At 37.4% G+C, this 26,443-nt stretch overlaps 1 protein-coding gene across 1 annotated transcript in view; it reads left to right on the top strand.

The window, feature by feature from the left end:
- Positions 1-26,443, top strand: part of CADM2 (cell adhesion molecule 2) — a 356,137-nt gene that overhangs the window by 67,485 nt on the left and 262,209 nt on the right. Inside the window, exon 3 of the mRNA XM_056135463.1 lies at positions 2,869-3,018. Within this exon, the coding sequence (XP_055991438.1) occupies positions 2,869-3,018 (150 nt within the window). The remainder of the gene's footprint in view (positions 1-2,868; positions 3,019-26,443) is intronic.

Genomic DNA, 26,443 nt, shown 5'->3' with positions numbered 1-26,443 from the left:
CAGCTAACTTAATGCTCTCTCCAGGTTCTAACCAGAAGTAAAAAAGCAATTCAAAGCCTTGAGAAGATTCACTGCCTACTACACTAGGTTTTGAATTGATTTTGTAAATCACATATCCTAAGGGTATTTAGGATTAGTATATTCTCCACATGGGTTTGCACTCTACTGGGAAAAAGTAAATTATTTGACTGCAGGGATTTTAGGTGTCAGATACCAGGGAACTGAAGTCATAGTAATTTAAAGTTAGATTCAAGGTGGAGAGAAGATGATGGGAAACTGGTTTAACGCCCATTTAAAAGTACAAGGTGTAGGTGTGCTAGTGAAATAGCAAGAAGAGTCCACCTCAAAATACTAGTTTCTTTCTTCTCTGGCCAAAAAGGGTAGACTAAACTAATTGTCAAAAGTAAGTCTAGATAGAATATTTAAGTGCAGCACATTCTCTCTTAGTAGATTTTAATTAGAAATTTATGAGGAAAGAATTCAGCAAGGTATGTAATTTAAAGTTTTGCTGTTAAAATTACTCATTTATTTTATTTTTTTATTGCTGTATGACTCACTTTTAAACAAATGGTGGCAAAGTTACTATGCCCTAGCAGCTTTTATGGAAAAATTAAGAATAAAATGTTGAAGTTTCATAACAAATTCCAAATGGTTCGTTGACTTTGTTTCACCAAGGCAAAGTCACTTAACCTCCCAGTGTCAGTTTGCCCATCTGTGAAATGAGAAGTATAATATTTTCTTAAGGGGATGTTTTAAAAAATTATTTGCAAATGTAGTAGACAACATTGTTGCAAGCATCACTGCTCTTCCTACATTTCTTTAAAGAAGTAGGCATTATTATTTATGTCCCAGTTGATAGTCAACCTGTCATCTGAGTTGACCTATATGTATTTGTTAGCAATTGTGTAGGTTTTATTACTCAAAGAATCATTTCCACCCCATTATTGGCCAAGTTATGCATTGCATCCATACCTGGTAACCCAAGCAACATATCTCAAAATTAGTCTGAATTTCAAATTTATGAGTTTTAAGTTTGATATTTCTGATAGTTATGCTTCTTCTAATGTTAACTAATGTCTTCTCTTTTTTTGTTTTGATTTTTTTTGCCTCACTTCACAAGACACAATATTAATATTTCTCCATGTTTCTTTACTAGAGGTCATCTCTGTCTGAGCTGAAGGTAAAACACACCCCACTCTGGCACCTGTTGACTTTCAAGTCAACTATTAAAGAACTTATTGCAGACATCTATTAACCTCAGTTTTCAAACTCTGCCCTAAAAATTCACTGTCACTGTCACTGTCCTCTCGTTGTTCATCGATTTGCTCGAGTGGGCCCAGTAACGTCTCTATTGTGACACTTGTTACTGTGTTTGGCAGATTGAATATGTCATGGGTAGCTTGCCAGGCTTTGCCATGTGGATGAGATACTCTGAGTATCTTGCCGGGCTCTCCAAGAGGGCCAGAGGAATTGAACCCGGGTCGGCCGGGTCAGACACATACAAGGATAACGCCCTACCCGCTGTGCTGTGCTATCCCTCCAAAAAATTTCTGGGAGATATTCTGAGGAGTTGCTATGGTGACTCTGAGAGGTTGGCATTGAGAAGACAAAGCCACTGATACCAGATCTTTATGCTTGATAGACTTAATTATATAATGTGGTCGTGAACTTCTGTGCTTGTGTCATTTCGGTCTGGGAAGAAATGTTCCCCTTCAGGCTCTTCCATCTTTTATGGTGCCAAACAGACTTCTTGGTAATAAGATTTGTTATGCCAATAGCTCCAGCATAACCTCAAGTGGTGCTTGTAGTAATGATAGAATCATTACAAAACTATTGAAGATAAGAAAAATACATTTCATGGGTGTGATTATGTCATCATAATGTTCTTGCATATGTAAATTGCCCTTGACTTAATGAACTACTTTACTCACATAATAGTATTTTAACCTGGCTCTAGAAAGTAATTTTTTTACCCATGTTGATAATTGTTACTAGACTTCGCAGAACTCAACTCCAGATAATCTTACTGAAGTTACATTTATGAATAATGTTTCCATGTGCCTGAATTTTGTTTTAACTATTAGAAGTGCTCTTATTAAGTAAAGTTATTACACAAATTATTTTGATTAATTAGTATGGTACTTAGGTAGAAGAAAAACTTGATTACATTCTCATGATACCAAAATTGACAGGGGTCATTTTAAAAATAATTTTTTTCTTGATTACAAAAGACATTTTTTGCATAAAATCAGAAAACTATAGAAAGGAAAAAAAGAAGGTAAACATTTTGAAGAATATTTACATTACAAACAAAAAACATATTTTGTATTTCTAAATCCAGTTATATGTACTAGAAACCCTGCTAAAACAAGTTTCTATTTTTATTGGTTTTATCAGAAATAGAGTCTAAAGTATCCATATCACATAGACTTTATTCAGAATTATAGGAACTACAAGGGAAGTATGCCAGGCACTTCCTTTGCTGTTTAATCCAAAATTATTCTAGGGACTTATCTTCAAAGATAACCAGGTCTAGCACCACATAATTAATGCAAGTCCAAAGGAAATTAATGATAATCATGCTACTATTTGAATATGAATCTCAGTGTGTGCTTAGAAGGAAAGAAATTCTGGAAATTATAGAGAACCAAAAGTAGACCTAAAGATATATCAAAACTGTTGTCTTCTGTTCAAGAATATTTATTTTGTCTTGTATCTTTATTTCTTTATATATTTAATATCTAGGTTTTCACCATTTGTTTGCTGTAAATGTTATTTGGAGTGGAACGTTAGATTTAGTGTCACTCTTGGGAAGTTAATCATTTTATAACTTTTACTTAATCAACATTTCTTTTAATCCCCTTTCAGGCAGCCAAGGGCAGTTTCCACTAACACAGAATGTAACGGTTGTTGAAGGTGGAACTGCAATTTTGACCTGCAGAGTTGATCAAAATGATAACACCTCCCTCCAGTGGTCAAATCCAGCTCAACAGACTCTGTACTTTGATGACAAGAAAGGTGAATATATTTTCTTTTAAATGTTTTAATCATATTCCAAAATGTCATAATTATAATGAATTTATTTTTCTGAGATGATTCAAATTATTCCTTGTGATTACCAAACTGCTGCTGCTTGTATTTAAACATGTTAAATATTAAATACTTTAGTTTGCAAGTCATAAACACTAAAGATAACCTATGTCAACTTTTTAATAAAATAAACAGTTCTAATTCTATTTCAGAAATAGTTTTATACTTTTTCTCCACAATTATCTTCTCTCCAGATACTATACTCTTACAATCTTCTAGTTGTCTTGTGTGTGACTTGAATATTTTTCCTGGTATTATAATGTGTTGTTTTATTAATTTGCATGCTTAATTTAATGTATTTAGAAGATATTATATTAGTAATACTTTGAAATTTTATTTTCATGAATTGTGCTTAAAAGTAAGCATTGTAGTATGGATTCATATCATAAGTTTACTTAAATCTATACTTCTAGTTCACATTAAGTATGAGACTGCATTTATTTAACTTGAACAGTATTTCATTAGCTCACTGTAATTTTTAATAATTGTTATAAACTTTGGGATAAGGGAGTTGTTAGGGCGCAGATTGTGATCTCCCTTTAACGACAAAGAGACTCCAGAGACTGCAAACAGCAAGCAAGGTTTATTGTAAGACTGGCTAGCCAGGGTCAAGCCGCCTACACAGACACGTAGGTCAGTTAGGTGAGGCAAGACCCCGAACTTCTTCAAAGGGGATCTTATATAGGCCTTCACTGGCCGTTACTGCAAAGCCCGCGCATTTCATAGCCAATAGATTTGTAACAACATATGCTTTCTTAACCAATCCAATTAAGGGCACATCACTTAGCCTATAGTTTAAAGATCAGCATTTTGCGTTGGTGCTTAGGAACTGACAGGTTTTTAAGGCAGTCCTGGGTCTTGCAACATGGGTCTTGTGAGAGACATCCGGTTATCTGGTCTGACCCCCACCCTTCGAGTACCTGTATCTGAATTCCTTGTTCAGGGGCAGAAAAACCAGTTATTTTGCAGGGCAGGCTCCTATAAAGCGGATCTGAAAAAGCTTATCTAGACCTGTTCCTTGAAAAACAAGTTATTTTGCAATGCAGGTTCCTATTGAGCTAAGCTAAATTAATTCTGGTGGTAGTCCATTTTGGGCCTGTCCCTTACAGGAGTGAGCTTATGTAATAAAAATATGGAGTTTTTACTTTAGAGAAATTTAAATTACATAGAATACAAATATATTTATATGAACCATATAGCACAATCTTAATATCTAGATTGGTGATAAATTTGTGAAAATAACACTAAAAATATTTGAAACCAGTTCCATTTGGTAATTATTGTGTATTCAAATCCAGCAAAAGTTCCTGTTTGCTTACGATATACAGACACTATGTCTTATATACTGCTATAGTTTTCCTTTTTGCATAGTCTTGAATGAAAACTAAATTTGCACTTAAACCAGTGGTTCCCAAATATATTTAGGCCACTACCCCCTTTTAAGAGAAAAAAAAAGATTATGCAGACCTCCCCTTCATCTTACCAAAAGTCTACCTCTACCTTCTTTAAGCCAAAACAAACCTATCAACCTATCAGGGGAGAAAAAAAGAAAGGAAAGGAAAGTGCTCACCTGAGTGCATCTAAAAACATGGATAACACCTAAATATTCCCAGTGTCCCTTGGGGATGGTGTCATCCTTCTTGGGAAGATTGACTTAAATTTTATGAGAAATGGTTGATGTTGGTGGGCCCCACGGGGAACTTATGTGAAGAGGGTGATGTCGGTGGGCTCCACGGGTGACTTATGTGAAGCAGGGAGGAGAAAGAAGGTCACTGTCTCCCCAACCGCCTCTGCCACCTGGGACTCAGGGTTACTGGGTTCTTGTCTCGCCTCACAGAAAGGAATTTTAGGCGTAGACAAGCAGTGAAGTAAATAGATTTTATTTGGAGGATTTTTTAAGGCGTGGAGTGAGGGGGAAAGAAAGGAGAGAAGAAAGGAGAGAAAGAGAGAGAGAGAGAGAGAGAGAGAGAGAGTAAGGTTAGACATGAAATCATGAAAGTACACATCTCAAGAGGGGAGATGCGGGCGACACATGTGCTTGGACACCACGTGTGCTCAGCCACGTGGGTGTAAGCACACATGGGCTCAGGCAGCATATGTGCGCCCTTCCTTTGTTCAAGGTGTCCTTTATAGCGTTTCTCCAACCTGCCCCCACGTGGGGCTTCTTCCCAGGTAAATGTCCGTTGCTAAGGAAGTTACCAGGGAGGATGAGAGTGGTGATGGTCTTCTTTGAAATTCCTTTCCTGGTCTTTTGTTCCTGTAGGAGCTATCCTGGGTCTGTAGCTGGAGCCAGGTGAGGGTCTTATCAGTCCTTAGTTCCTGTTTTTCCTGCTTTCTGCAGTGCTGGCTTTTGCCATTGCCTTGGGAGGGAGAGTGGCCTTCCTTGTCTACTTGCCTACATCAGGGTTAGTAAAACGTCTTTTAGCGTGCTAGAGATAGTATAGTAGATGATGTGCTTGCCTTGCATGTAGCTGAGCCAGGTCTGATGGCACTTCTAATGTTTCCACAAACAGCACCAAGAGTGAGCCCTTAGCACAGAGTTCTTTAGGACACAGGGGGGACTCTAGGTAAAGTGCCCTACCTTGCCGATCTGAGCCTGTGAAGTTCAAAGTAAATCAATGTTTCCTCACACTCTTAGACTCATTTTGGCATCTCTGGTTTACTGAACTAAGTGCATGAGACCTTGATCATCACAATAACAAAGGTAAAGAAATGGGAAAATAAAACAGGATAATAGGAACTAGGGAGATGGTACATGGAGTAAAGTGCTTGTGTTGCATGTGACCAATTCAATCCCCAGCAGTACATGGTCTCTGGAGCACTGCTGGATATGACTCTTGAGGTCTCCATGCATTTCAGAGCAACCGCTAATTCCCAGAAATGCAGTGCATAAGCAATACCTCATTTCAGACCCTTGGGGACAACAGATATTTAGGGATGTTAGTGGTGAGCAGTTAAAAAGGATGTTTATTATGTATGAACTAGGTCATCTGTAGATATATGTAGTCCAAGATGATAACATAGTAATTTAGACAAAATGTTTATTGATTTCGTCAATTGCCTCGAGCAGGCCCCAGTAACGTCTCCTTCACCCTAGCCCTGAGATTTTAAAAAGTGCCGTATTCAAGGCTCTTTCAGGGTTTGGAGAATGAAACCCATCATTGTTACTGGTATTTGGCATATTGGGTACACCATGGGGAGTTTGCCAGACTCTACCATGTGGGCAGGTTACATTTGGTAGTAATATTAAAATATTAATTTAATTATTTTTAGCATTGCATTTAAAGAGATTTTATTTGAAAGTGTAATGCGTCCAATGAGACATTTGTCATAAACAAATATTACTTTTTATTAGAGCAAAACTTGTTTTTTGTCATTGTATCCTGAAGAAATATAATGATCTCCACTATGAAACACATATGGTACTGCTTTTTAAGGTGATTTCTGAGAGTTGTGTTTACTATAACATCTACAATTGTAAGGTGAAATCCTCAGGCAAAACAAAATCTATACAAAAAGTCTTTGCCTTTTCTTTTAGTGATTTTATAAGTCCTCCTCTCCAGAGCATCTAAAACTAGAGTTGATTCAGGATATTTCAAGCCAATTCATCTTACCCTGTAGAAAATAGAGAGCAATATGTGATATGAGATTTGCTAAGACTTGAAAATAAGGCAGTCCCTCTTTTCTCAGAGATACTTATGCTAAGAAAAACATACAAAAATCCCATGTGAAACTGATTGTGCTATATTTGGGATATTAAATGATACAGTTCTACATCTTTGTGCTAAAAAACAGCATATATATAATCATATTTCTTAGGTGAAAGGGGTAATGCCCCACTTCTCTGAGCTCAACAGATAAGCAAAGCAGAAGCAGGAAGTTTGGCAAAGGAAATATTGATTTTAAAAGATACATATGAGAGATTGACATGGCAGTACACTCTAAATAAAGGAAAGGATTATATATTCTATTTTATGCAATATTGATTTAGTTAGGCAACATTCTATTCTATTATTCTATTCTATTCTATTCTATTCTATTCTATTCTATTCTATTCTATTCTATTCTATTCTATCCTATTCTGTAGAATACAGGTCTGAAGAAGAGAAGACAGTTTTCACATAACAAGGAGGAAATTGAGTCACCTTCACTTTTCTTTTAGAAAGAAGAGATTCACATAACAAGAAGGAATACTCAATACTAAACCTCCATCTGAGTGATATTCCTCAAAATATTCTAGATAATAACCTGCCAAACAGTGACTGCCTTCTTAATTGGGAAAAAGACAAAGGTCTGAGGTTGAACAAGAGTTTCATTGCACATAGCCTCTAGACCATTGCCGCCCTTAACTTATTCTGTATTTCTAAGCAGTAATAACAGGTTCTCTTGAGGTAGAGGAGAAAGACAGACCCTTAGTTTACCATAACCAAGTGATAATTATTATGATCTGTGTATCTGGCTCACATACATGCCTTACCTGTGTGGGATCCTAGATTTGATCCCTAATACCACTTCCATTCTTCCATCTGTTACTGCCAAACTGCCCTAGACAATTGGGCATGACTACCTTAACAGCATAAAAACAACCAAGAGAGTGATCATTATTGGAAGAAACTTATTCTGAACATACTGAGTAATCTCTACACTCCCAATTTATGTAGTAGATTAGAACTATAGTGGAAAAAAGTGTGTGTGTGTATTTGGATATTAGACTTATAACTCTATTGTGATTCTAATGGTCAGCTAAAACAGAATGACAGAAAGTTTTAATAAAAGAAATCCTGTGCTGAGTAGCAATTTAACATGTCTATTCCCTCACAAGTCATTAGGTACTGAAGTGATATTTAAGTGAAAGGAATCCTTGGCAATAATTCAACAATGCACATCAAATCCAAAAGTTTGAAAATAAAAGCTCCTACTGTTTTATTTTGTGGAGATTTCATATCACCATTGTTACACAATGTAATTGCAGAATCTAAGATAGGATGTCAGTAGCTAGAGTAGCAGTAACCCACAGGTGTTAAAGCCAATAACAACTATTCAGGAAAACAATAGGAAAAAAAATAATTGGATGTCTGTGTCACTGATTGCACCAGCATCTACAAGAGACTGCTGCTGTAAGAAGTAACCTTCTTCTGTAACTATTTTTATTTCTCTCTCAGATGTCATCAGTTTCTCTTGAGAACTTTCCAAAATTGATATGAAGGAGTAGGTTGCAATATGGGTATTTCATTGCCCTAAATGATCATAGTATGCATCTGAAATTAAAAAGGAGTGATCTGAAAGCTTATATTATTGTATTATGTACTAACAAGTTATTGTGAGGGAAGGAGAAAGGAAGGAAGGAAGGAAGGAAGGAAGGAAGGAAGGAAGGAAGGAAGGAAGGAAGGAAGGGAGGAAGGAAAATTTACTCAGAAGAATAGAACAAATGCTTTTCATCGACATTTTTATGCCACTAAGAGTCCTATATGACATTTTGAGTTACCTGTGAAATTTGACAAACATCTCAGGAACATGTTCTATTGGTCCATAGTTAGAAGTGGAAAAGTCACTTTGCTTTACTAGGAGTTATTACCTAAAAAATGGCATGCAATCAGTAGGCAGTTAATAGTTACCTAAGAGATTGAAACTAAACCTCTTTTCTAGGAGCGTCTTCCAGGGATCTTTAATAGAAATATTCTTGAATCTCTATTTTTTAATAAATTTTATTTTATTTTATAAAGTTGTTCACAATAATTTATTACATTTAATATTCCAACACCAATCCCACCACCATTACACCTTCCCACCTCCAAATTTTGAATATTTCCACCCTGACTGCCAAAGTCTGTCCCGAAAGAAAGACCTAAGTAATTTATTTTGTATTGCTTGTTAAGAATATTCTGCTAAAAACAATCCCAAAAATTTCCTTAGAGGAAAGTGTGTGAAGATTGTTGTATTTCACCCTGGAGTCATCAATTCCTTGTATTGTACAACAGTGGTGTAGAGTATGAGATATAGAACATTAGAGATCATTCATTTCAGGAATTCTAAAATTTTAAATATGATGATACAGTTGAGGATAATTAACATTTTTTTAACTAGATGGTGACTGAAGTCCAGAGTCATCTGCGGCATGTTACTCTTGTGTTGTTCTCTTCTCTTCTGAGAGAATTACTTCTGAGTCTCTGAATCGTGGTGTTAGTGAGCTTATATTGTTTAATGAACTTATATTTCCACCACCATAGAGGCAGTCCCTGGGCATGACTGCCAGGCTTCCGAAAGCACGGGGAGATGCAGGGAGGTCGCCTATTCCTGACTCCATGTTAGCCTGGAGATTTCAGTCTCGCATATCTGGAGTTTTCAGCAGATTCATTCATGGGTGAGGCTCATCTGAGGCTGCGGAAATCGGCTGAGTATGGCTGCAATTGAGTTCTGGAGGGTTATGGCTGCTGGCACTTGTTGGGGCGCCTGTGGGAACTCACCTGTCCCTGTTCCACGTTGCTCTGGATGAGATAGCCTGGCACAGTATCCAGGGACAACTCTGGTTTGTTGCTCCTGCTGCTCTCTTCGAAGAGATTTATTTCTGAATCTCTGCATCATGACCATTAATGAGCTTATATGGGGCCAGAGGCAGTTATATTCATTGATCTCTTTACAAGTTATATTCATTGTAGTTATGTAAAACATAACCACAGGTATTTATTTCTCTTTCAGGTAAAATAAGGAGGAGGGGGAGTCAATTTAGGTCTTTGCAACCTTAAGTATACTTAATATGATCTCTAGCTTTCCCCATCTATAAAAGGAGGAAGATATTCAAGATCAGATATTCAAGAAAATTTGTCCACAGACATTCAGTTAATGACTAGTAATGAAGGATTTTTTTTCCATCCAGTCTGATGCTCTATCGACTGAGCTATCCAGGCTGGAGCGATAGCACAGTGGTAGGATGTTCGCCTTGCTCACAGCCAACATGGCCAACCCGAGTTCGATTCCTCCGCCCCTCTCAGAGAGCCCGGCAAGCTACCAAGAGTATCTCACCCGCACGGCAGAGCCTGGCAAGCTCTGCCAAACACAGTATGCGATATGCCAAACACAGTAACAACAAAATCTCCAATGGAGATGTTACTGGGCCCACTCGAGCAAATTGATGATCAACGGGAGGGCCTTTACTTTACTTTACTTTACTTTACTTTACTTTACTTTACTTTTCCATCCAAGTGATGTAGTCTGTGTGAGTTTTAACCTGAGTGCCCCTGAGGACAAGAGTGTCTGGGCACTGAGCACTTTAAGCATAACCCAAGTGGTTTCTGCCATTTATCTTTAGCAGCAGCCTTTTAGTTAAGGAGCAGCGAAGCAGTTCCTCATGAACTACTAAAAACAAACACACAGGGAGACAGAGGGAACATAACTCTCAGCATTGCCCAATAGAAAATTCCATGATGATAGCAATATTCCATACTAGTACAGGAAAATTGTCAGCCAACAGGGACATGCAAACATTTTCAGTGGAACTAATTGGAATTAAATAAAATTAAATTTTTTTCCTAACTCATTCTAGCCACATTTCCACTATTCAGTACAATATGTGACTAGTGGAAACAGTTGCAGAAGCTGATTAACTTATTTTTTGCCATATTAGATCTTGTCCAGTTGAACCCTTCATTAATAGAATATGCATTTTACAATCTTGAAAAATATAGGTTACCAAAAAATCATGTAGTAGATATTAAATAAATGAAATGTTGCTGTTTAAATGGACGAATAGTACAACATGAGATAGAGAGAGTTAGGTTATAACATTTAATTTTGTCTTTAATATTCATAGAGTGAAAAAAGGGGTGCTCAACGATAACCCACCAAATCAGGTACTGGTGAATGTTCGATCAGAACATTGTTTTTTAACAATCTCATTGTCTACTTTATGTCAACCTAAACATCAACCTATGAAGTAAATATTTAATTGCAATTCTGTTTCATTTCTCTATAGTTTGTATAAAGTATGTAGAAGACTTCTCCAGATAACATTTACAAAGAAAAAAAAAGTCAAGAATATTATTTGCAGGTTCCTTGGGGTCAAAGAACCCTAGAATGAGTCTAAGGTATGATTCATTCATTCCTGCCCTTACGTGTTTCATTTTTACACAAATCTTGCTTCACTTGATATAAATAATAGGTGTGTAGAAGAGTAGATATAGGGAAATAGGGAGACTGGAAAATAGAGGTCCTATGAAAGCTATACGATATTTGGCACTGTAGCACAGTGCCAAATATCGTATAGCTTTCATATATTTGAAAATAGAAATAAAAACAATCAATTAGATCTTTCTGCCTGTTTCTCTGCAGGCATGGAAAAAACAATTGAAATAGCACAGTCTGATCACTTAATACTCAGGAAAGAGCATGTCAATTCTTCCTGTTATTGACAAAAAATACTTTGGACAAATAGTTCCAATAGTGCATATTATATTCATTCAATAGATATATCTGTGTTTCTATTTATTTTTATATAAAAATGCAAAAAACATGAATTTATTGTAGATTACTCTTCACAGAAATTTTGCTGTTTTTCAATGATCCTCGAATATTACCTAAAGAAAATTGCATTCCTGAGGATTGAAGAGAACATTTTATTAAAGGCATATATAAATGCTGCTGATATTAATTATCCGATTATACTGCTGGTAATTTGACACTAATACTGGAGGCAATAGGAGAGTAATAATATGAACAAGGTGTCCTAGAACAAGGAGTGATAAAGAGATAAAGAATTAGATCAACTGAAATGAAGGTACATGTTTCCCAGGCTCTATCACAACTAGTGCTTCCTGGCCATATCTCTTGACACAATAGGTTTCCATCAGTGTAACTGATTAAACTATCAAAATTAAATTTAAATTATTCAAGCTGGGACTAGAGAAATAATACAGCAGGTAGAGTGCTTGCTTTGCATGCAGCTGAGTGGGGTTTGATCCCTGGAGCAGTAGGGCGTTTGCCTTACAAGTGGCCAACATGGCCGACCCGAGTTCGATTCCTCCGCCCCTCTCAGAGAGCCCGGCAAGCTACCGAGAGTATCTCGCCTGTACGGCAGAGCCTGGCAAGCTACCCGTGATGTATTTGATATGCCAAACACAGTAACTACAAGTCTCATGATGGAGACGTTACTGGGCCTGCTCGAGCAAATTGATGAAAAACGGGAGGACTGTGACCGTGACTTCTTTTTACAATAAGTCACAACAATGCAACCATTTTACAAAAACATTAATTTCTAATGTTATACAGAACAAATTTAATATGCATTAATTTCTATTCAGAGATCTCTAAGAAATAATCTTTCATTTTACCTTCTAGTGATAATTGGATATTATCATTAAACATAAAAACTTCAGTGATACATAAATAATTATTACTTTAGGACCTTGTGCCAGTGATGATTAAGCACAAAAATTTATTCATTACATAAATGTTATTCCTATATAAAGATAACCACATACACTTTAAATTGCATTAGTTCTATGGTAGATTAAACTATAATATCAGTATTTGAGATTTTGATATTTAAAGTTATATATATATATCCTGAATGATCTCTACAAACGTTAAATTTTGGATGTTTTAGAATTTGGCATGATTTTTAAATTTTAATTCTATTTTAGAATTAGGTTGCCCTGATTCTACTAACTTCTACAGTTATTTTTGTAATGTTTCTATTTAAAAGTATGTGGTTTTTTTACATCAATAATCAAGTGACGATGACATGAAAATACCAGATTCCTGATTAGTCACATATATCATTGTCCATTTTTTAACAAAGGTTATCAACAAAAAAAAGCTGTTTCTACAAAAGCTTATTAATAAGAAGCGTTATTGCTAGAAACCTTTTTACCCTATAAACTACTTCTACTTTATCATTAACTAATATATAGTAATTCAATAGAATTTTTTGTTATTTACTCAGTGACAGGCTTTCTAGTAGACTATTTTTTGTACCTTTTTAAGATGTGCCAACGTGTGTATGTGTGTGTGTGTCTTGTGTATGTGTATATGTGTGTGTGTACTAGACTACTGGCAATTATTGTAGCTTACTGAGTTCTGTGAAATCTGTTTCTATAATGAATAGAGCTATATCAAAGAAAGCTTTTCCTGAACGAAATCAGATGTCCTTTATCTTCTAATCAAAGATGCTTCTAAGCATATATTTTATAATTATGTTTTTTTGTGGATGAGACATAAAAAATTAGCTCAGTCAGCAATTATTGCAAAGATTTTTAAATCATCTGTAAAGTACCACTTTTTATGGTCGTGGTAATGAAGTAAAATGATGACTAACTATCAGTTCTGGGGAAATGCCTTCATATCCTTCATGATGTTTCATATTCTACATTTGGGAATTAATACATATTTTAAAAAAACCCTGAAACTTCACTAAGTAAGTATCATATGTCACCTATTTATGGGAAAGATAGAGGTTTTTTTTTTTTTAATTTTATTGAGTCACCGTGAGATAGTTACAAGCTTGCATGTTTGGGTTACAATCACAAAATGTTCTAACACCCATCCCTCCACCAGTGCACATTCCCCACCACCAATATTACCAGTATAGCCCCGTTTCCCACCCTCCCCCTTCCTCCATGGCAGACGACATTACCCATAATCTCTCTCTACTTTGGGGCATTATGGTTTGCAATACAGACACTGAGAGGTTATAGTGTTTGGTCCTTTATCTACTTTCTGCACATATATCCCATCCTGACTGATTCCTCCAGCCACATTTTCCTAGTGAACCCTTCTTTATTTCAGCTGCCTTCTCCCCTTTGCTCCTGAGGCAGGCTTCCAGCTATGTAGCAATCTACCTATCCCTTGTATCTACTATCCTTAGGTATCAGCATCATGTTATGTTGTTTTATACTGCACAAAGGAGTGCAGTCCTTCTATGTCTACCCCTCTCTTTCTGACTCATTTCACTTAGCATGATACTCTCCGTGTCTATCCATTCATAAGCAAAGTTCATGACTTCATCTCTCCTGACAGCTGCATAATATTCCATTGTGTAGATGTACCAAAGTTTCTTTAACCAGTCATCTGTTCTAGGGCACTTGGGTTGTTTCCAGATTTTGACTATTGGGAACAGTGCTGCAATGAAAATATAGGTACAGATGTCATTTCTAATTGCTTTTTTGCATCCTCGGGATATATTCCCAGAAGTGGTATTGCAAGGTTATATGGGAGCTCAATTTCTAGTTTTTGAAGGACTGTCCACATTTTTTTCCAGAAAGGGTGGACGAGTGGGCATTCCCACCAAAAGTGAGAGTGTCCCCTTTTCCCCACATCCACACCAGCACACTGGTTGCTTTTGTTATTTTGAATATGTGCTATTCTCTGTGGTGTAAGATAATACCTCATTGTTGTTTTGATTTGCATCTCCCTGATGACTAGTGATGTGGAACATTTTTTCATGTGCCTTTTGGCCATTTGTATTTTTTTTTTTTGAGGAAACTTCTGTTCATTTCTTCTCCCCAATTTTTTATGGGGTTGGAGGGTTTTTTTTTTTCTTGTACAATTCTACTAGTGTCTTGTATATTGTGGATATTAATCCCTTATCAGATAGGTATTGGGTAAATATTCTTTCCTATTCTGTGGGCTCTTTCTGTATTTTGGTCACTGTTTCTTTTGAAGTGCAGAAGCTTCTTAGTTTGATGTAGTCCCTTTTGTTTATGTTTGCTTTCACTTGGGTGGTCAGTGCTGTTTCATCCTTAAAGATGCTTTTAGCTTCAATATCATGGAGAGTTCTGCCTACATTTTCCTCTGTGTACCTTATAAATTCATATCTGATATTGAGGTCTATAATCCACTTTGATCTGACTTTTGTGCCTGGCATTAGACAGAGATCAGAGTTCATTTTTTTGCAGGTAGCTATCTAGTATTCTCGGCACTACTTGTTGAAGAGGTTTTCCTTGTTCCACTTCACATTTCTTGCTCATTTGTCAAAGATTAAGTGGTCATAAATTTGGGGGTTTGTGACTGAATATTTAACTCTGTTCCTTTGGTCTGCAGGTCTGTTTCTAGCGCAGTAACATGCTGTCTTAATTACTACTGCTATGTAGTACAGTTTGAAGTTGGAGATGGTGATTCCACCCATCTTCTTTTTCCCAAGGATTGCTTTAGCTATTGGTGGGGGTTTATTGTTCCATATGAATTTCAGGAGTGTTTTGCCTATTTCTTTGAAAAATGTCATGTATATCCTGATAGGGACTGGATTAAATTTGTATAGTGTTTTGGGCAGTATTGCCATTTTGATAATGTTAGTTCTCCCAATCCATGGGCAAGGGATGTGTCTCCATTTCCTAGTAAAGGTAAGGTAAGGTAAGGTAAAGGCCCTCCCGTTGTTCGTCGATTTGCTCGAGCGGGCCCAGTAACGTCTCCACTGGAGACTTTGTTGTTACTGTGTTTGGCATATCGAATATGTCATGGGGAGCTTGCTAGGCCCTGCCGTGCGGGCGAGATACTCTCAGTAGCTTGCCGGGCTCTCTGAGAGGGGCGGAGGAATCGAACTCGGGTCGGCCATGTTGGTGGCGTGCAAGGCAAACGCCCTACTGCTGCTGTGCTATCAATAGCACAGCGGTAGGGCGTTTGCCTTGCACGCAGCCAACATTTCCTAGTATCCTCTTTATTTTTGAAGTAGTGTTTTGTAATTTTTATTGTATATGTCCTTCACCTCTCTGGTTAAGCTAATTCTGAGGGGCTTGATTTTCTGAGGTACTGTTGTGAACGGGATAGTTTTTTAAATGTCTCTTTCTTCTCTTCCGTTATTTGTATATAAGAAAGCCATGGACTTTTGGGTGTTGGTTTTGTAGCCTGCTGTTTAAACACAAAAAGAAAACATCAGTCTATCTCTCCCGCAGACAGTGTCCCGTAGTCTCAGGCCCCCATTCCAGGGAGGTCAATGGCAATGGGCAGGCGAAGGAAGGAAAAGAGGGCCAGAATGGTTGGTCTTAGTTGCAGTTTATTCCAACCCTCTCTCCATTCACTTTTATCTCTCCTCTGCCTCCCCCAGCCCACTATTACAGTCTCATTATATCCCCTCGCATGAGGGGCTGGTGTTCCGTGAACATTCATTCAGTTGGAGGCGCAGAGACAAGGAACGGGAAAGAAATTTATGTCATGGAGGACCCAGGTTCTCTCAGACCTGTGACCCCGATAGAGAGTCCCGAAATCTCCCTATATTGATCCTGGTACTTCTCAAGGGTGCAATACATTGACATCATCAAAGGGGGTTACAGAAAGAACATTGAGGCAGCAAAACATACATTTTTTCTTTGCATCTGCAGGTCAGCAATTTTGCAGAAATTTTGCAGTAATTTTAATTTTACAACAGCGGTAGGGTGTTCGCCTTACAAGCGGCCAACATGGTCAATCCGTGTTCGATTCCTCCGCCCCTCTCAGAGAGCCCGTCAAGCTACCGAGAGTATTTGATATGCCAAACACAGTAACAGTAACAACAATATAATAAAATATAATTAAATACAATATAATAAAACATAATATTTTCTATTATATTATATATTATATTTATATTATAATATTATATTATATGGGCTGGAGCAATAGCACAGTGGTAGGGCGTTCACCTTGCATGCAGCCAATATGGCTGACCCGAGTTCGATTCCTCCACCCCTCTCGGAGAGCCCGGCAAGCTACTGAGTATCTCGCCAGCACTGCAGAGCCTGGCAAGCTACCTGTGGTGTATTTGATATTCCAAACACAGTAACAACAAAGTTTCCAATGGGACGTTACTGGGCCCGCTCGAGCAAATCGATGAATAACGGGAGGACCGTGACCGTGAATTATATTATAAATAAAATATAATACAATACAATATAATAAAAAGTAATTTTGCAGAAAGAAGATACAAAACCAAAACTGAAACATGTCTTGGGCAACTTGGATTTGCATCCCAAAGGCTAGCCGCCTAAAGCTTGGAATCTACATCCCAAAGATCAGGCCTGGCTAGCACCTGAGATCTGCATGTCAAAGACAGCCAGGTTTCTGTGAGAAAAGGAAAACTGCCTCTTACAATGTACTGAAATTATTTACTGAAGGCAGTTTGAAGGGGAAAAATGTTCAGCCTCGTTCAACCTAGTCAGGACACAGGAGAAATCTCGCCCATTTTCATGGGTTCCTATGTTTCTGCCTTTTATGTGGTGCACTCTACATGGGCTCACCCTGACAACTCAAGTCCAGCCCCTCAAGTCCAGGTTGGGGTAACAATTATATATAGGTGTGGTCACAATCAATAGGGGTAGAGTTCTTCCCCTAGGGGAAAGCCCCTTCTAGGATAGATTCTCATTTAGCAGATTGACCCATCCCAGAATGGAATCCCCTGGGTATGTTTCTCTTCTCCTTGTCCAACAAATATGTAAGCAAACATAATATAAATCATTTTGTATGAACACAGTAAGAAATACTTTAAGCTTATAGAATTGCTCTCCTAGGGCTATCTCGATCTCAGACTAGAGTGCTCAGGCCAGATAGTTTTTCCTATCCCTAGCAGGGTCCTAGTCTCGTTGTTATTTTTGGATCATGACAGCATTTGTCTATGGTCAAACTCTTAACTTATAGTTAAGAATAGTGGCACTATGGCCTGGCCATTTTGATGCCAGGGTAGCACATACCATACCGCTTGCCCTGGTTCCATCTAGTTCCTTGTCAGGACCGTGCTTTGTGGGGCGCTAGGAAGTGAGTGCAACTGAGGCTTAAGTTGAGAAAGCAGATGCCCAGGAATGAATAATATTCAAAGCGAATTAAATCCTAAATTACAAAGCATAACATTAGCTGTCTTCCTGTATCTATACAAAAAGGACATTGAATTAAACTATTCAAAAGACATAAGGAGAGGAGAAAGGCAATATTAATTTACAATAAAAGTTCAGTGTCCTAGAAGGATCTGCCCTTCCAAATTAACAGATTCTGATTAGGGGAAAAGCTGATTAACTGGTTGGGGAAAAGAGCATAAACAAGTGGTTACAGATAAACAAAAGAATGGAAGTGACTCAGGAGCACGGTGATGGGTGCAGCCTGATAAACCTAAGCTCCTTATGGCAAGGAAGAAAGAACAAATCAATCGTTATCCTATAGCCTGCCACTTGACTAAACTGACCTATTGTGTCTAGGAGCTTTCTGTAGAATCTTTAGGGGTTTCTAAGTATATTATCATATTGTCTGCAAATAGTGGTAGCTTGACCTTTTCCTTTCATATCTGTATGTCCTTGATACCTTTGTCTTGCCTAACTGCAATGGCCAGGACTTCCAGTACTATACTGAATAGGAGTGAGAAAAGTGGGCATCCTTGTCTTGTGCCTGATCTTAGAGGGAAGGCTTTTAGTTTTTCCCCACTGAGAATGATACTTGCTGTGGGCATGTGGTAGATGGCTTTGACTCTGTTGAGGAAAGTTCCTTTGATTCTCATTTTGCTGAGAGTTTTCATCATAAACAAGTGCTGGATCTTGTCAAATTATTTCTGTGTCTATTTATATGATCATATGGTTTTTGTCTTTTCTTTTGTTAATGATGGATTAAGTTGATCGGTTTCTGAATGTTAAACTATCCTTGCATCACTGGGATGAATCCTACTTCGTCATGGTATATGATCTTTCTGATGAGTCGTTGGATTCTATTTGCTAATAGTTTGTTGAGGATATTTGCATCTGTGTTCATCAGGGATATCTGCCTCTAATTCTCTTTCTTTGTGATATCTCTGTCTGCTTTTGGTATCAGGGTGATATTTGTTTCATAGAAACTGGAAGTGTTTTTAATACTTCAATTTCGTGGATAAGCTTAAAGAGTATTGGGAGTAAGTCCTCTTAAAGATTTGGAAGAATTCACTAGTGAATCCATCTGGGCCAGGACTTTTGTGCTTGGGGAGACTTCAATTTCCTTGATGGTGATAGTTTTGTTCAGATATTCCAGATCTTCTTTATTCAGACTTGCGAGGCTGATAGAGGGGATTACAAAAGAAAAATAGCAGTAAAGCATGCAAATCTTGATTAGATTATTATATTATATTTGCTAAATAAAACATTTCATTATAGGAAATTCCTCCACCCCTCTTGGAGAGCCCGGCAAGCTACCGAGAGTATTTCGCCCATGCAGCAGAGCCTGGCAAGCTCACCATGGTGTATCCAGTATGCCAAAATCAGTAACAATAAGTCTCATGATGGAGATGTTACTGGTGCCCGCTCGAGCAAATTGATAAACAATGGGAGGACAGTGCTACAGGATAATGCTACATTATAGGAAATGAAGATCATTGATAAAAAATTTCCATGAATCTTAAAAAATCATTTAACTTGAAAATACACATCACAAAAATAGTATTTTTTTTTTGATGAATTGAATTTCTTTAAAAAAATAGGACTATGGGCTGGAGAGAGAGAATATAGTGTATAGACTATTTGCTTTGCACTCTGCTGACCCAGATTCTATTCTGATCACCCTGTATAGTCCCCCAAGCCCACAAAGAATGATTCTAGATCACAGAGCCAGGTATAAGACCAGTCCCAAAAACAAACCCCCAAAACATAGGGTTAAAAATGAAAGGTAAGATATTATTTACTGTTCGTAAAATCTAAAAAAATAATAACACATTGCAGAGAAACCACAGTATATGTTACTATGATCTCTTTGTTGAATATCATCACAGTGACTATGAAGAACTCTTTTTTAATATTTTAAAGTAGTATTAGATTTTCATCATTCTCAGAGCTTCATAGCATATTTATAGTGTTTAAGTAAATGTAAGAATATTTTAACCAAAAAAGTCTTTCCTTAATGTATACATTTCAATCTTCTCTTGCAATTCCATCTTGTTGATTAATACAATGTAATTTCATTTCAGAAAAACACAGTGTTTAAGATTTTACTTTATGTTTTTGCCCTTTCTATGTTTTATTTAACTTATATATAGCAGCCTTAAAATGTAATTCTCATATTTATGGTAGCACTGTAGCATTGTCCTCCCGTTGTTCATCGATTTGCTCAGGCGGGCACTAGTAACATCTCACAACAAATTGTGAGACTTGTTGTTACTGTTTTTGGCATATTGAATACGTCATAGGGAACTTGCCAGTCTCTGCCATGCAGGCAAGATACTCTTGGTAGCTTGCTGGGCTCTCTGAGAGGGGCAGATGAATCGAACCCGGGTTGGCCATGTGCAACGCCAATGCTGTACCCGCTGTGCTATCCAAGATACATAAGGCACTGATGGAACTCTATAAAAAAAAACCCTCTAACCCCATCAAATAATGAAGAGAAGAAATGAACAGAAACATTCTCAAAGAAGAAATACAAATGATCAAAAGATACGTGAAAAAATGCTATTTTTTTGCTAATCATCAGGGAGACGCAAATCAAAACAACAATGAGATATCATCTCTTGCCACAGAGACTGACACACATCAAAACAAATACAACCAACCAGTGCTTGAGCAGATGTGGGAGAAAGGGACTCATTCATTGTTGGTGAGAATGCCAACTGGCCCAGCCATTTTGGAAAACAATATGGGCATGCCTCAAAAACTAGAAATTGAGCTTCCATATAATCCAACAATACCAAGAAAGTAAAAGATTTCTAATTTATGCACATCCCATAAACTGTTATTAACCTTTTAGTCACTCTATCTTATAAAGTATTATTTTATTGTGATTTTTATTTGCATTTCCCTATCAACTACAGATGATAAGCCATCTTTGGTAGCTTTTAAGAACTTTTCAATTTTCTTTGGATTTTTTCCCATTCCTTAATTGATTAGTTAACTATACTGTGAAATGAGGAATATATTTTAATTTGAGACTGACTGATGAAATATTGGCTCTTGAACTTCGACAAAATTTCAGAAACACAGAATCCACTGTATTGTTTTTTTTTTAGCTGTTCTAAAATCCCAGGAGAAAATCATGGATTGGTTCAGCTTCTACTGATGCCTCTAATGGTTTGAATGAGCACTGACCTGGAAATCACTGAAATTTACATCATATGTATTCAATGATTCTATTCAGTGGAATAAGATCTATGCATAATATTCATATTTTTATTTATAAAAATAATTTTCACATGGATTACAAAATGAATTAGAAAGCTCTACCCTAAATGTTTATATCAGGGAGCCAAAGAAGTAAGGAAGTGGGCATGGTGCTTGCCTTTCATGTAAGTGACCCAAGATTTATCCCCAGAATCCTACATGATCTCCCAAGGAATCCCTCAAGCAATCCCTGAACTTGAAGCCAGGAGTAAGCCCTGAGCACCACTAGGTATGGCCCCAAGGTTAAAAAAAAGGGGGTATATAGTTTTATATTAAGTATAATCATTTTTTATCCCAAGGAGGTTTTAAAAAGAAATATACAGAAATATTAGCCTCAGTATCAAAAATAGAAAAAAAATAAGACAAGACGGGGCTGGAGAGATAGTACAATGGTTAGGAAGTTTGTCTTGCACATGACTGACCTAGAATCAATTCCCAGTATCCCATATGTTCCAATGAACACCACTAAGAGTGATCCTGAGTGTAAAGCCAAAAATAACCCCTGAACATCACCAGGTGTGGCCCAAGAACAACAAATAGTAAAACAAGGACATAGGCATCTGCTCATTAATATCAAGACAATGAATGAGAAGTCGCTTATGTTATGATCTACTTGTTTTGCTTTTGACAAATAATACCCAGAACTGTTCATGAATAATTTCTGACTCCCTACACGAAGAAGGAAGTCTCTTGTGGAGCCTTGCTAGGCTGGGCATTGGACCTGGAACTCTACATGCAAAGCACGTGCCCAACCCTTTGAAGCATTCCTGAATCCCCATTTTAAGTTTATTTACTTTGCTGTCTTAAATATTTACACCTTTCCTATATATACAAACATTGATTTTGTTTCCCATCTCATACTTTTTCAGGTAACATATTTCTACTATTTGAAGCAAAATAATACAATCTAAAATACCTTTCCCCAAATCACAACGTGGTTTCATATTTTTAAGTTTGATAAATGTGTTCTACATTACTGTAGATATTCTATTTTCTGTAAGTCATTAGTTCTTTAGTTTTGTGGGGCTCTTGTGGATGATCCTTGGAAACAGCAGAAAATGAACATTTTAAGCTCTAATAAAATTTAAGAGCAAGTGCTATTTTAATTCTGAAATGCAGGTGTTTGTAAAAAGTGTTTCTTGGTTTTGTTGCTACTTATACTGAGATTAGTAAATGGACTAAAGGGAATTGGGGAGAATACATGTTGAATGATTTATCTGTATGTTCTGTAACATTCACTTTTATGTTTCTGAAAGGACAGTAGTAGTTAAGCAAGAATGGAGGTAATATCAAAGTAGATATATTATGCTTGGAGTTTCAAGTCCCTTAAATATATATATATATATATATATATATATATATACATCTTTCTCTTAAAGTTGAAAACTGTGCTGTTATCAGACTCTTTCTTTAAAAGTATGGTTTTGTAAAAAGTACATTTTAGAGACCAATAATAATGTTCCCCTATGGACATGATAGTTATTAGCCACTTAATTCTTTGTGACATAAAATCCTACATCATGAATTTTGCAAACTTAGAGATGAGTTGGTTAGTTAAAGTTAATGAGCTTGATAGTCAGGGGAGCTGCATTTGAATCCCAGTTCCATCATGTATTTGTGTGTGATCTTGATCCAACCTTGATGGATTATATAAACCAATCTAGGTTCCAGTTTATACACCTTTTTGAGACCACTGGGTTGTGAAGGAGCACTGCTATTGTGTCCAGCTGTGCCTTCTGAAAATCTTCAGAGAATTTGTTTTGAGATTTCTGATACATTGGAAAGGCAATGTTGCCACATTGGACAAAATAAAAACAGTGCAAAAGTCCTTCATATAAGTTTTGAGAGGTTTTTATGTAACAAAAAGCTAAGATCTTAAGTCCTCTCTTTAGACTGAAAGTGGCTATGTACAGATAAACACCTAAAAATGGACCTTTAAGTTATTGGAGCATACAGTGGGAGAACTAGTATTAAAGTGACAATATTGAACCCCACAGCTTTTCCCGGGTGTTATAACTGTAGGAAGTGAAATGCAATGAAGGTTTTAAATGTGAAGGTTAAAAAATCTTTTGGGGAGGAAGTATTCCATTAAGGCAAGAGAACTTGTTATCGGAAACTCCTTTAGAATTCGCTTCTTTCCCCAAACATAAAACTACAATTGGTTGAAAAAGAAAGAAAATTGAAGATAGTGAAAAATATTCTCTAGCCAAAGAACGGAGAAAGAGAGCCAGTGCTCATAAAATAGCCCATTTCCTCTCCTCTTGACTAATAGGAGGGTAATGAGTTGCTTTTATAGAGTCAAGAGAGGGGAGAGGTCATCACTACAAGCATCACTGCGTATCTCATTAGCATCTTCAATCTTCCCCTTAAGGGAGGAGATTTACTATGGATATAGCCAAAGGGTCTTTAGAAAGTGAAGATGGCTGCCAAATTCCTTTCATCCAATTTCCTCCTTTGTAGTTTGCATACCAGTCTCCTTGAAGTGTGAGGCCCTGAAAATTTTACAAAATTTTGAGCACAATGTGAGAACTCTTTGTCCCTTGGGGCGGGGTTTCTGATAGTTCTGTAATACCTGAAGCACACAGTTAGAACAAGCGATCCCTCTAGGGTGACACATATAGGAGAGAGAGAACTTCTATTCTTTTTTTAAATTTTTAAAAAATTTTTCTGTTCCTGCCTCTCATTTTACATTGAACTGGAGTTCTCAGGGAGAGACTTCCACATCTGTGGAGGCTGTCACTATGTCTATGTGACAAAGAGTTTATGGAAGGATGGAGCTAACCTTTGAGTATACTGGTAGCTGCTTTAAGCAATTTTCTTAGTCCCCTTCTATATATTTGCTCACTATTTAGCAAGTAAATATATATATGTATATATATATATATATATATACTAGTGCTAATAGTGTTTTGTATTTCTTGTTTACAAATAATGATGCCTAACTTTTAATAGCCATAACCTTAGTATACAACTATATAATATGAACTATATTTTTAACATAGAAGAACTAAAGAAAAAAACTTCAATATTTAAACAGCTAAGGGAAGGGAGGCTTTGAGTCTAGAAAGGTAAAAGGAAAATAAAAACGATTTTGGCAGCTAAAGAATGATGACAACTTGAACCCAAAAGACAGCTAAGGAAATATAAAAAAGAAAAAATACATATATACATATACACATGTAAATATACATGTATATATATTTGAAAGATATTTATGCAAGCAATTGAATGGGCTTGGCAATATGATCAGACACCAAAAGCTTAATTTCTAGTTTTCTAAAAAAGGAGAAAAGTAGTTCAATTTTTAGTAGCCATGTGATTGGCTTATATTATTTAATCTCCTGCCATGTATTTAAATCAGAGAAGATGTGGAAAGGAAAATTATGATTCTCAGTTTCTAAAGGACTCTCAGATTATTGATTTAAAACAAATTAGTAGATATATTGTAGTTTAAGTGTTACCCACAAACTGGCTAGCTCTTGAGTAGGTTCTTGAGTTTTGTATGTAAAATTAGCAAACAAATTTCCAGATGTCTCTGAAGCTACAGTTATTTAACAACTTTAAGAAAGTAAAAAAAAAAATTTTAAATTATTAGTGAAACATCATGAGGTTCAGTTGTAGACTTAGAAATTTTTGTGCCTGGGTTTCAGTTATACAATGATTGAATACCCATCCCTCCACCAGTGCCCATTCTCCACCACCTGTGATCCCAGTATCACTCCCACCCCCCATCCCCCATTCCACCCCACCTCTGTGGCAGGGCATTCCCTTTTGTTCTCTCTCTCTCTCCTTATGGGTGCTGTGATTTGCAAAAGAGGTATTGAGTGGCAATCATGTTTGCTCTATAGTCTACAAGAGAGTAGATTTTAGATTCCCAGTGTCCTATTTCCAGATCTCCTGCTGCTGGTTCCTCATTGGTTCTCTCCCTCTAGGTCCGTGCTGTTATTCAGTGATGTTATATTACACTCTGCCTCTTTTTACTGGTACGTGCTGCCCTTTTCGCCTTTGGCTTTCTTTCGTTAACTGTTCACCTTACTGCTTTTCTTGTTAGAAACTTCCATTACCTGTGTTCCCCTTTTAAGTGCTACTCTTGAGCAATTTCCATTCTCTTTCTGCCTGTATACCATTTATATTGCAAAATTGAAAATAACTAAAGTTCTTTACTGGATTACCTGTCGGGCTGGAGTGATAGCACAGTGGGTAGGACATTTGCCTTTCACGTGCCCACCTGGCTGACTGGAGTTCGATTCCTCTGCCTTTGATTTTTCCGTCCCTCTCGGAGAGCCCAGCAAGCTACCAAGAGTATCTCGCCTGCACGACAAAACCTGGCAAGCTACCGTGACGTATTTGATATGCCAAACACAGTAACAACAAGTCTCACAATGTTACTGGGCCTGCTGGAGCAAATCGATGAACAACGGGAGGACAGTGACAGTGACAGTGACTAGATTACCTGTTACATCTCCTCACTGTCTTACCATGAAAATATATCTGAGGGCAATTAAGATTCAATCATTCATCTAGTAATACTTACTAGATATATTTTTGACCAGGAATTTTCCAAGGCATTTTTTTTAGTTGTAGACTTACTCATTTTTGTGCTTGGGTTTCAGTTATACAATGATCAAATACCCATCCCTCCACCAGTGCCCATTTCCCACCACCACGGATCCCAGCATCCCTCCCACCCCCCATCCTCCCCATCCCACCCTGCCTCTGTGGCAAAGCATTCCCTTTTGTTCTCTCTCTCTTATTGGGTGTTGTGGTTTGCAAAAGAGGCAATGGATGACAGTCATGTTTGGTCTATAGTCTACTTTAAGCATGCTTCTCCCATCCTGGGAGGATACTCCCAACACACTTCATTTGGTGTTCCCTTCTCTATCTGATGGGCTGAAGCGATAGCACAGCTGTAGGGCGTTTGCCTTGCACGCAGCCAACATGGCTGACCCGAGTTCGATTCCTCTGCCCCTCGCGGAGAGCCCGGCAAGCTACCGAGAGTATCTCGCCCACACGGCAGAGCCTGGCAAGCCACCCGTGATGTATTCGATATGCCAAACACAGTAACAACAAAATCTCTAATGGAGACTTTACTGGGCCCACTGGAGCAAATCGATGAACAACGGGAGGGCCTTTACCTTTACCTTTGGGCTGGAGTGATAGCACAGTGAGTAGGGTGTTTGGCTTGCCCACAGCCAACATGGCCGACCCAAGTTCGATTCCTCCGCCCCTCTCGGAGAGCCCAGCAAGCTACCGAGAGTATCTCACCCACACGGCAGAGCCTGGCAAGCTCCCTGTGA

The sequence above is a fragment of the Sorex fumeus genome, unplaced genomic scaffold, assembly GCF_029834395.1.
Source record: "Sorex fumeus unplaced genomic scaffold, SorFum_2.1 ptg000115l, whole genome shotgun sequence".
Taxonomy (NCBI): Eukaryota; Metazoa; Chordata; class Mammalia; order Eulipotyphla; family Soricidae; genus Sorex; species Sorex fumeus.
Note: the sequence above shows the minus strand (reverse complement) of the source record. Positions and strands in the feature narration are given on the sequence as shown.